Below are 12,962 nucleotides of genomic sequence, written 5' to 3'. Positions count from 1 at the left end.
AATACAGTAGAACCTCCATTATCCGGACCTCCATTATCCGGATTTTCGATTATCCGGATTGTTCAAAATAAACAAAAATTTTACGAATTTGCTGATTTGCAATTGGCGAATTACGACAGTTTATGTACGTGATGGAAAGCATAACTTTTTTGTTTCAACAACGCCTCATCCAGCACAGTGGTCGTAAACTCTTAAATATATTTTACGTAGTAATAAAAATATAATTTGACATACGTATTTATAAATAATTTATATTCAAATTATATCATTTCTATGACCAAGGGCGGCGTAAGGCATGGATGACGTGGGCCACCGCCTATGCCTCGCGGTTCGAAGGGCCTCGCGCCTCGAAGGTTTACGCATTACTTAAAAGCCGCGAACGCGACGAAAAAATTTTACTCGTCATAAAATGATAAATTGTTTGTCAAATTTTTATTCATAAAAATGCAGTATCAACTGCATTTTATTTTATAAAATCCGTCTTCTTGCGCCACCAGAGGGCCTTTTAAACAATAGGTAGTCTGTTAGCGTTGGTCAGTAGTAGTCCAAATGCAATACGAATGTTTCTTTTTTGAAAATTTGATCACGATTTAAATACAGTATTTAGTTTTAATATTACGGATATGTCATCGAAAAGAAAACGTGTTATATTATCATTAAAAGACAAATTAAAGTATTTGTTTCGATTATCCGGATTTTTCCTTATCCGGACTACCTTCATCCCCAATTAGTCCGGATAATCGAGGTTCTACTGTATGAACATTTTATACTTCACTGCGGCATTTATGGAAGAGATCTCACAAATAAATATATTCATTGAATAATATTGGAAAAAATGTTTTATTTGTTCTCACAAGATTGCACCAATCGATCCACACATTTCATGAAAAATTGCTTAAATGATGGAAAGCATTTCTGTAATATAAGAAGTTAAAACTAGAATTGCAATCTTTGAGAAATCGGATAAAGAATTTATGATAAAGCCGGAATAGTTCGAGCTTAGAAATAATTAAGATACCAATACGGCATAACAAAAGTTTATTAAAAATAGTTAATAAAATTATGTTTTTTGTACTGTACATAAGACTTTCCATAAGTCCCTTATTTTAGATGTGTATCCAGTTAAAACTGGTAGGGGAAAAGAGAGAACAAGAAAACAACTTCAACGAATAGCTGTCAAATTCGTAAATATTATTATAAAACAAATAATCATTAATATTACCATACTAAAAAAGCTTAAACTTAATACTAAAGACTGTGGTATTGTAAATGAAGTAAATAACACTTATATAAATGTCAGTGATCTTAAACAATACTGTACTATAGAAACTTTTTCTACTAAACAAGAATGCTAAAAAACAAGGTAAAATAGTAAATTCACGGAAAATTGTGGTGTTATTTACGGTATATTGAAAAAGCATGCCCATCTTTCTCCAACACGTTTACTACCTGTAGAACAGATTGAACGTTTATTAAACAATAGAAAATTTTGTCAACATAGTAAATTAACAGAATTTACTTTAAAAATGCTTTTATATTTTCTATTGCAATATAGAAAATTTAAATAACAAGTATACAGAAGTACTGAATGCAATGTGCAATTAAAGTATTTTCTTTGATATAGTGGCCATAACGGAGTCTTAGACTAAGAACGTAAATCCACTATTTAATATTACACATTGTAAAGTTGAAAGGATTGAGAGAGAATTTAATAAACATGGAGAAATAATAGTACATATTAATAAAACTTTGCATTATGTGCATGTTACAAAATTAACATTTCGCAGAAATAACATAAATACACTAACGATTACTGCAAAGAAGTTATTGAATGTAACAGTATATAGATTGTCAACTGCAAATTATAATACTCTTTTAAGTACTCTTAGCTCAATTGTTTACTTAAAGATATCACTTCTAAGAATTATAAGTTATTAATTAATTTAATACAGTAGAGCATCGATTATCCGACCCCGATTAACCGTCACATCGGTTAACCGACCGCTCTAGTCGGCAAATTCAAATGTCCGCTAGTGATGTGGCGCTACAATATTTGGCTATGTCTTGTCTACTTTAATATTATTTTACGTGTTTTAGCTAGCAACACTGGCTCGACCATGAAAGGGAGCCAGTATTTAAACGAGGCTTAATTTTCTAATTTTTAACGATACAATAGCGACGATTATTATTTTAAAAAATTTTTGTTAGGCTTAACATCGATGAAAATTCAACGTGAAGTAGGTTAATAGCGATATACTATTATACTAATTACATGGTATATACTAATATACTATACTAATAATGTAATTTTTCATATTTTTCGGTTAGCCGTTTTTTCAGTTATCTGACCAACGTTGCCCAGTCCCCAATTGAGTCGGATAATCGATGCTCTACTGTAATTGTGATTTTCTACAGGTTTCTCGTCAAAGAGACTAAAATACATCAAATCGTCATACCACTAATGATTGCTGAGCAAAAATTTATTTATTACACTAATGTGAAAAGCTGGGGTCAATGGGTATTTACTATTGACATTTAATCGATACTGTTCAGTAAAAACCGGTCACTTTGTCAGTGGGTGGTCTTAAAATGATATTTAAATTGAAGGAAGACCAAAGATCGTGAAATCAGGATTCCTGACACCAGACAAGAAAGTTCTATCGCGTTTTGTCTCGCGATTTTATATTTATTATAAATCCGAGTAGGAATGTTTGAACTAACGTATGAGTGGGGAGAGTAGTAAGTTTATCGATAGGTTTCCGTTTTTATATTCAACTAAGTGAACAGACAGTTAACAAATAACAAACAAAAGTTTAATGAATATAATAAAAAATACATAAAGGAATAATCTATCGCTATATCGATTACTAACAACGTACACCTCTAAATACCAAGAGAGAGAGAGCTTACATAGAATTTGATATAGTATCTCTGAATGAATCAATGATCTTGATTTCCTTGATGATTCGTATGCGAGGCAAAGATCAGGAAGTCAGAGGAGACAAGACACAAACCGAATTCACCTCAAATCAAACGCGCAAAACATTTAAATTCAGAAATTTTCTGCAATGAGGATTTCGTATTGTGGTCAACTGAATACGAGTTAGTTAAGAGTTTAGTCATCAGATACGATAGTAATTTTCTCAGGAAGTAAATGTTCGGGAAAGGAAACTTTACTTCCTTGTTCTCCTTAAATTTCTTTCAAAAAATGAAAAAGTGTGCAATTCAACGACGAAATATTACATCGAATTTTAGATTTTGAAAATTAAATTAATCTTATAATCGGATTCTCACACTACCGTTTTCCACCTCTTTTTAATATAGGCCATCTTTAGGTTTTAGTAATTAATGACTTGAATATCCACTTTCTTAAAAATGAATTTCCAAGTCTACAAGTATTCATTAACTTATGCTACTCCAACACTAATTATTATGGCAGCCTTGAATTCACCAAGAAATTGATAAAAAGACTCACTCTTTTATTGACTTCGAGTTAACCAATTTTAGTAGATCGGAATTTTTAATTCATCAAGACTTATTATCGGATCACATGCCTACAGTTGTCTTTCTTCCAAAAAAAAATTGCCATTCAGGATAAGATTTTAATAGTCGGAAAATTAATAATAATTTTATTTATCTTTTACTTAAATCGTTATACTCCTGTTTCTTATCAACTTACTTTTGTACTTATGATCTTTCGATTCATCAACTGACCAACTTCTATCAAGAAATATTTTAAATATTCGTAAAGAAGTATCTTTGAGTTTTTGAAAGTAAAAAGAATCGTATATTTGGTCGATAAGCCTTTCTTTCAAAAAGACTGAACGCTTTGCAATTGATAACTAATAATAAGGAAGTTTAAAAATATTAAATCGTCAATGCAACAATGTAAAATGATACTGGAAAGATAAAGAGCTCTAACTAAACAAAAATAATATTAGAACGAAAGAAAGAGGAGGGAATATATTATTCTAATTTCTTTTCTGATATAAGCTTGTCTCAGTTTCGAAAAAGCATTAAAAAATGCCTGTTGAAATCCTATATATAATGGAGAAACGACGTTGATGATATTACCAATATCTTTGCAAATTACTACCGTAAAATTAGTGGTTTTTACAACTAATTAACACACTTCAGCTCTATTTCAAGAAGCTTGTAATACCAGTTCTTATATTTGTTTTGTCCTTGTAGAATGTTTCTACTAGAAATATACGATACAATTCTGAATACTAAGAAACGCACTCCATATGCAGATTGTATTAGCATAGAAATTTTAAAACTAATATCTGGCATAATTTCGATGCCCATCTCATATTTGATAAATAAATCGTTCGATATTAAGATCTTTCCGAATTAAATCATAATCTTGTCTTACCAATCTATAAGAATAAATGATCCAAAGCAGATATGGAATTATTATTCCTGTATTAGTAAAGATTACTAAAAAAATTTATACTAGATTCAGCAATTACGTTAGCTAAAATAAAATAATTAATAATAATCAGTATAATTAAGAAAGAATTTTTCCACTACCGACACACTTCAAGTAATTACTTACTATGGAACTCGACAAATCGCACTTAGTAACAGCAGTATTTGTTGATCTCTAAAGCTTTTGACAATGTCGACCTATCAATTCTCGAAAATAAATTTAAAAATATAAAAAACTGAGAGGAACATTGTTGTCCTGGCTATTATCCTATTTATTAAATCGTAAATTATGTAAAGTTCAATAAATAATTCTATTTTAAATTCTTCTATATCTAACAAATGCGTCCCTCAGAAGTCCTTCGTAAGTCCCTTGTTGTTTAATATTTATGTATTTGTGTGAACGACCTTCTTGAATTTTTACCAGAAGCCAACGTTATAATGTATGCGGGTGATATCGTAATATCGTACTCCGACCTGAATACAAGAGTTATTCAAGACAACTTAACTAATATATTATAGAAATTAACTGAGTATTCGAAGATTAATAAATAACCTGTGTATTAACCAATAAGACTAAATTCCCATATTTTGCCAACAAGAATAAGGATATAAACGATGATATATTGTAAATTATGATAAATAGTCAGAAAATCCGTCCAGTTAATAATATACGGTACCTATGTATTAAGATAGACGACAAATTTCGATGAAATCTGCACATAATCTTACTTCGGCGTAGGCTAAATTCTCAGGAATAATAAAATTTAAACGTTAATTTGATTAAACGTCAATATTTTGATTAAACGTCAAAACTTTGATGAAAGATTTCTAATTGGGTTCCTGTTCATATTACAATTTAAATAAACTGCAAATACAGCAAAACCATTTTATCAGATCAATTCATAAGTTGAACTATAACGATTCCGTTTCTATCTATTATCTTCAAAATAAAATAGATAAAATATCGACCTTATGTAAGAAACAAATGCTCTTGAATAGCGTCTTAAGCAACAAAAAACAAATTATTTACTCCCCGATTCAATCAGAAAATATCGTAGACCAACAAAATACAGTTGCTGAATGAAAAATAATTATTTGTTACCAGAGATCAAACTAGCAATGAGCCAAACAGCAACTTTATTTCAATTGGTAAATTTTTCGAATGATCTGGCTAATGACAAATTTTTTGTTTTGTATTAAACACTTTGAAAGAATCCGACTGGCCAAGATGTATTTTTAAATAAATAAATGAATAATCGAAAGGCTATCACAATATTATGAAGTGTTTTCAGAAAACGAGAAACATTATGCCGAGTAGAGACAACGGATTTCACAAATTAAAGAAAACATTTGAATTTAAAACAAAATATTGTCGTTTTTATTTGACACCACTGGAAATTTTATTTTGTTTTTTCAGTTTTTGTTGTGTTTTGACTTGAGTAATATGTTTTAAGAAGTATTACACCATCGAATTACAAGTAGAAGAGGAAGACAGAATGGGAAGATCAAGAATAGGATTGGAAGTATTGATATGTTATATAGAGTAGCGGATTAATCACCTTAATATTCTGAAGAAACTTGTATATAAATGAACTGCAATCATTTGTAACGATATTAAACTTCTCTTAATAACGTGCAGTACTGGAATAAAGATTCTTCTGATGGTTTGGCCCGAGTTGGACTAAGAATGCTGTTTATATATACATTCAAAAATTGGAAGGAGGGAAAGAAATCGTAAAACATCGCAGATTTTTACTTTCCCGGCTGTTATATATTAAATAGCCTAAAATGTGAAAAATGTAAAAATCTTGGGGATCATTTTTCGATGATTGGTCGAAAAAGAATCCCCAAGATTTTTTACATTTTTGAACTCAGAGGACCTTCAAACGTCGAAAAATGCATAATAATTCGGATTTTTTTTTCCTGTGTGTATGAATGTTAGAGTGTGTAGCATAATTTTGTTCACTCAGTTTGAAGTTTAATAACTCCTGCGTATTCTGTCGAAAAATTTCTGAAATTTTTCAGTGAGATTTGTGTATTGGGGAAATTGATGCTATTAAATTTTGATAGTTACAGGTCGACAGGGGTGAAGAGATAAAAGGGGGTAGTTTGTCATATCTCGAGTAGGGTCGCATTGAATGACAATTTTACTCATTATTACCATTTACAATTTTTTATAAAACCCATCCTTACCCCAAAATTAACCCTTTTCTATTTGCTTGCATTATAATAATTAATTAATTAAAAAATTTTAAATAAAATATCCTAAGGAATGGCTCCTCCAAATATCGCCGGGAAAGTTAACTCGTAGCTGGATTTTTTAAGACGGGGTGGGGAAAAGATGAACAGAGATGAAATATCAAATTATACAGGAAGATATTGATTTTCAACACTTTTAATTGCACAAGGAAAACACTGCAAAAAGCATATGGAGAACATTTTCATATGTAATATGATTTAACAATTCGCACTTTAACTCTGAAATAAATCATCTATGTAATAATTTGAAGCGTATATTTCTTGTACATAAAACCTATTAACATTATTAAAAAACAAACTAAATAAAAATTAAGAGTAAACTTATGTGAAACTCGATAATACAGGTAATTTGTTTTAAATCTATTGAAATACTTTCTTTATTTTTTAAAATTCGTTGTCTCTATTCTGCATAATAGCGAGGTTGCGGCCGACGTTTTCATCTCTAACAGGGTGTTTCACCAACATTGCCTAATTGTAGTACTGTATTTGTAAATCCAGTGATTAGATTAATACCGAGATTACCGATGCGAGGATTTCTCCAACAAATTTTAGCGAAGGATTAGTAAATCCCGAGATATTAAGAACAGGATTAGTGAATCCGATAATCTCGACACCAGCGTTACTAAAAAATTTTATTATGCGTTACTTGTTTGGATATTTCGGAAAGACGTAATATGCGCTTAGATACAAACATGACAGACAGCAAGAAACGAAGTCGACAACCCGATTTTTCTCGTCGAGAAACAGAATATTTAATGAGTTAATCGAAAAGTATAAAGATATAATAGAATCAAAGGAAACGAATGCCATATCCTTAAAGAAAAAAATGAAACGTGGAAAATTCTAACCGAAGACTTTAATAAGTTTCCCGGAGTAAACGGGACACAAAAAAACTTGAAAATTTTTTGGAAAAATTGTAGCAGAAAGCGAGAAAAGATGTGGCGTCAAATAAGCGAGCACGGAGAGTACTGGAGGAGGAGTATGTGCCGATATTGAATGTCCTATTCCACCAATTACCCAATAAATTTTCTCCTTAATCCCCGAGCAATTTATGCCTCTCTCAAATCCTGTTGACAGTGATGCTGATTTTAATGTCTCTGTCGAAGGTAAATTTGTTTATATCTAATTATACTCAATCAAAACTAAACAGTAATAAAGCAGTTAATAATAATAAATGAAAATTTATTAAAAAAGGTTATAAACATTGGTATTTATTTTCAGACAATGTGGCTGAATTTCCTGCGTTACTGCAACAGCAATCAGGAGAATTAAATAGTGAAAATATGAATGTATCAAATGTAAGTGTTAAATAGTTAATTCTCCTTATACATATTTTTCTTTNAATCAGGAGAATCAAATAGTGAAACTTTGAATGCATCAAATGTAAGTGTTAAATAGTTAATTAATCCCCTTATACATATTTCCTTTTGTTTTTAGTATTGTATTTTAGTGATCCTTTGTATATAGAGTACTGTAAAATTAGCATAAAAGTAATAAAACTTTTATCAACAATTATAATTTGATGTTAATATAAATTATGTAAACAAAGTATTTTAATTATAATAATATTTTGATACTAAAATCTAATTAGCTAAACAGAAATTAATTTTTAGAGCTATATTACTTTTAAACTGAACTTTTAAAATAATCATATTGCAAAAATGTTCATTTATATATTACACATATTTTCAGGTACAGTACTCATACAGGATTAATGTCTTGTGAATCCATCAGAATTTTCTGATGATCCAACAACGATTGAACCACCCAATAATAATAATCCTCGCAGTAATTTTAAAATTATTGATAAATATGCACTAGAGTATCACAAAGCGCGAATGCATTTGTTAAAAGAAGAGAATAGAGCTAAAATGAATTTATGAAGGAAGAAGATTTAAGAAGAAAGAGAGAGCATGATTGTAAAATTGAACTTCTGCAAGAAGTAAAAGCTCTACAAACAAGAGAACACCAATTAAAAATAGAATTACTACAAGAAAAATTATAAAGCATTAAAAAAAAAATAGTAACTTTATATTACATAAATTTTGCTGTTTGGTATTTGTATTCTAAAATGAAAAGAATTTCTAGAACATCTTATTAATAAATTTAATTTTTTATGGTTATTTTGTTGAAAATTATTTATAATTTTTATTCAATAATTTATTCTAATTACACATCCAAATTAACTATTCTATGGGATTTTTTGACTTAGCATAATAACATATTAACAATTAATAGGATAATTTAATAATTAAAAATTTAAATTAACATTTTAAAAGAAAAGAAACAAAAGGACTAGATATACAATATATATAAAAAATTTTTGTTTATTTTTGCTTTCAAGTTTTGTATCTTTTAACTAGAAAATAAATTATTTTACAAAAGTTTTTATTTGAATTTTATGATGCTTTATTTATGAATTAGGAATATGAAAGTCTGTAATTACACACAAATTTCAATAAAAAATTAATAACTACATATTTCTCATTCACTGAAAGCTTGTATTATTGTATTCCTAATATCTGTTCCACCTTGAACAGTCCAATCCCGATCATTATCTCCATTACATTCTTCGGGCTGAATAACCATACCTAAAACAAGTGAACCATCCTTGCATAATATAGCTATATTGTGGAGAACATCAGTAGCAATAATAATGATAAGTAATGTTTCTAGTTTAGTTCGAAGACCAAACCTTAGACAAGGAAATCTACTCTTTCACATTCCAAATAGTCTCTCTATTGTGTTTCTACTTTTAATGTGAGCAGCATTATATTTTACTTCTGCAATTGTTGTTGGATTTAAAAGTGGTGTCATCAAATATGATTTGCAAGAATAGCCACCATCTCCTAGAAGTTAGCACGTAACAGGAGAAACTCTATTCTCAAATTTCAGACATAATTCTGAATTATTAAATATTGTAGAATCATGTACTGATCCAGCCCATCTTGCTACTAAGTTTCTTATTAGTAAATTAGCATCACTGACTACCTAAAAATATTAATTGAATGAAAGATGCAATATTTATATTTATTAAAATTTAAATACACACAATTTATTCATGTAAACATTCTGNTAGCTATATTGTGGAGAACACCAGTAGCAACAATAATAACAAGTGATGTTTCTAGTTTAGTTCGAAGACCAAACCTTAGACAAGGAAATCTACTCTTCCATATTCCAAATAGTCTCTCTACTGTGTTTCTAGTTTTAATATGAGCAGCATTATATTTTACTTCTGTATTTGTTGTTGGGTTTAAAAGTGGTGTCATCAAATATGGTTTGCAGGGATAGCCACCATCTCCTAGAAGATAGCATGTGACAGGAGGAACTCTATTCTCAAATTTCAGACATAATTCTGAATTATTAAATATTGTAGAATCATGTACTGATCCAGCCCATCTTGCTACTAAGTTTCTTATTAGTAAATTAGCATCACTGACTACCTAAAAATAGTAATTGAATGAAAGATGTAATATTTATATTTATTAAAATTTAAATACACACAATTTATTCATGTAAACATTCTGATAAAGAATAATATAGAATTTAACTTACCTAGGTATTGATTGAAAAGTAAGCTTTCCTATTTCTAAATAATTCTGCATTTATTCCAGGAGATGAAATTGGAATATGAGTACAATCTACAGCTCCTATAACACCTGGAAACTTAGCAATATCGTAAAACTTTTTAATTACTTTTCTATATTCTAGAATGGTTGACAGAAATGGGTGTACGATGTACTTTTTTGAAAGGCTCCCCAAAGCTTTAGATACAGTTTTAATTATCCTACATACTGTTCATTTCGATGTTGAAGTCAGATCTCCCACTTCATGTTAAAAGCTTCCAGTGGCATAAAAACGTAAACTAATTAATAACTGCAAAAGAGGTGATATAGGATGATTTCTTCTTGTATTATATGACGGCAAGAGGTGCTTGATTTTGTCACATCCATGTAAAACAATTCTTTTAGAGAGCCTATATCTTTCGATAAACAGTTGGTCGTCAAACTTTTCAATAGGATTGGATCGATCACAAATTAATTGTCGTGGAATTGGAAATTAATTCTGTATTATTTCGTTTTTATACATTTACCGTACTTTGCAAAATAAGACAAATCTTCCACCATGTTCACCGAGATTAGTACACTAATCGTACGAATATGGTTGATTAGTTACTAATGCTAGATTATGTCTAATCTTAGAATGGTAAAACGCAAAATCAGTAATCCTGCATAATCCTGTAGTAATAGTCGTTAATCCTGCGATTTGCTCAATCGTCTGTTGGTGAAATAGGGGGTAAAACGTGAAGGTCGAACGTCGAGTGCCGCTATTTTGTAAGCAGCGCTCGACGTTCGACGTTCACGTTTTAGAGATGAAAACGTCGGCGGCAACCTCGCTATTGTTGCTTTTTTCGCGAAAACACTTCATTAACACATTTCTATTGCTTTAGAAATATTTTCCTTTAGTTTATTCAATTTATATCTTTATGAAATTTATAGATCAATTAGTGCAATCTTATGAAAATAAATGAAAACTATTTTTCAATATGTTTCAATGCATAAAGTTATTATCGAGGTTGAGCCGAAGTTTTAAATGCGAAAACGTGTACGTCAGACGTTCAGCGCCGCTTTCCTGTAAGCCTAGAAGTTTGCCAATGGTGTTTAGAATGTCGAGTATGATTCCACTGATTATCCAAACACCATTGGCAAACTTCTAGGCTTACAGGAAAGCGGCGCTGAACGTCTGACGTACACGTTTTCGCGTTTAAAACTTCGGCCTCAACCTCGCTATTTTCGAAATCTCCTTGCTGAATGTTACTGCAACGTGTAATAAGCATGCGTGAAAGAGTAAAAACAAGTATTCGGTTTTAGGAAAATTATTCCAGGTTTACAAATTTTCAGCGTATTTACCAATAAAAATATATTAAATTACCGGTATATTTGCCAATACTTTTTAACTCTTTACAAATAAACCGATAAACCCTATTTATCGGTAATGCAATCCTAAGATAATGTTATGTTATGTCTTGAACCCTAGTTGTTATTGCTCTTCTATTGACGTTATCTGTAAACACAATTACGAATTTTGTCCTTGAATGGCATCGTTCTTAAAGTCTAGGTATTTCCTCTTCCGATTTTTTTTTTCTTCGCGCTCTTTTCGAATTGCCTTCTATGAATATTATTTCATAATAATTGTCTTAACTACAAAATTTATATTTTTATTTCATAGATTGATAATTGAAATTCTTATCGTATTAATTATACACAAAAAATTTTGAATCAATGATAACTTATATGGAATTTATCATATAGGGGAGATCGGGGCAACTTCGGCATGCGGGGCAAGTTTGTCAAGCGCTTTTTTTAAAAAACAAATTAAAAGGAGACTTTGGTTATAGGTTAGGCAGTTGAGTTTTATTGGTGGCTTGTTGAGTGTAGTNTTTTTTCTACATTCCCTTAAAGATGAGATATACGAAATCGTAATATCACTGATTTAACATTGAAATCCGTGAGTAATATAAGATGGGAGAGCTGAATAAAAATATCAAATATTCTAATGGATTTTTTAAACTCCTGTCAACTGTACTATCATAAAAACATAAACCAACCGATAAGAATTTACTAGTAACTTATAAATCTACTTACTCGTGATTCACGTAATCGGGCAAAAGCGGTCAAATATCTAGCGGACAGGCGGCTAACAGCCCAGAATTGGATGCGTTATACATGTAGCATCCACCCAAGGTCCTAGGCTTCCACCGGCTAAACCGGGTGAGGTTGGTGCTCTGTAAAGCGCATGCGCGAATCTGGCTTTTTGGATGCTGGCAATACAGCGCTTCCACTCCGTCACTAATATTCGAATATACAATAGCGATCTTATCTATTTTTACCGTGTAGAATAGAAATTTGTAATAAGATACATAATGCGGTTATAATAAAATATCGTGCGATTATTTTCATATAATTATAATTAATATGTATTTATTTTTTAGCAAATACAAGGGAAGCGGCGCATCCACCACTTCTAATGATGGCACGCCTATGGTGCAATCCTAAGATAATGTTATGTTATGTCTGGCGTCTGGCTGTTACTGCTCTTCTATCGACGTTATCTGTAAACACAATTCTATTTTATTTGTCATTGACTATCATCGTTCTTAAGGTCTAGGTATACCCCCCTTCAGTTCTTTTCTTATCAGAATTGCCTTTTATGAATATTATTTCATAATAATTGTCTTAACTACAAAATTTATATTTTTATTTCATAGA

General features: G+C 30.4%; 1 protein-coding gene and 1 pseudogene across 1 annotated transcript in view; both read right to left on the bottom strand.

Annotated features, from left to right (window-relative positions):
• Positions 1-9,279, bottom strand: part of LOC111634969 (membrane metallo-endopeptidase-like 1) — a 34,862-nt gene extending 25,583 nt beyond the window's left edge. Inside the window, exon 1 of the mRNA XM_023379819.1 lies at positions 9,183-9,279. Within this exon, the coding sequence (XP_023235587.1) occupies positions 9,183-9,279 (97 nt within the window). The remainder of the gene's footprint in view (positions 1-9,182) is intronic.
• Positions 9,280-9,749: 470 nt separating this feature from the next.
• On the bottom strand, positions 9,750-10,820 carry LOC111634965 (annotated as a pseudogene).
• Positions 10,821-12,962: the final 2,142 nt, after the last annotated feature.

This window comes from Centruroides sculpturatus, unplaced genomic scaffold (genome assembly GCF_000671375.1).
Source record: "Centruroides sculpturatus isolate CEXI.00-Female unplaced genomic scaffold, Cexi_2.0 scaffold883, whole genome shotgun sequence".
In the NCBI taxonomy this organism is placed as follows: domain Eukaryota; kingdom Metazoa; phylum Arthropoda; class Arachnida; order Scorpiones; family Buthidae; genus Centruroides; species Centruroides sculpturatus.
This window is presented reverse-complemented; position numbering and strand designations above follow the sequence as displayed.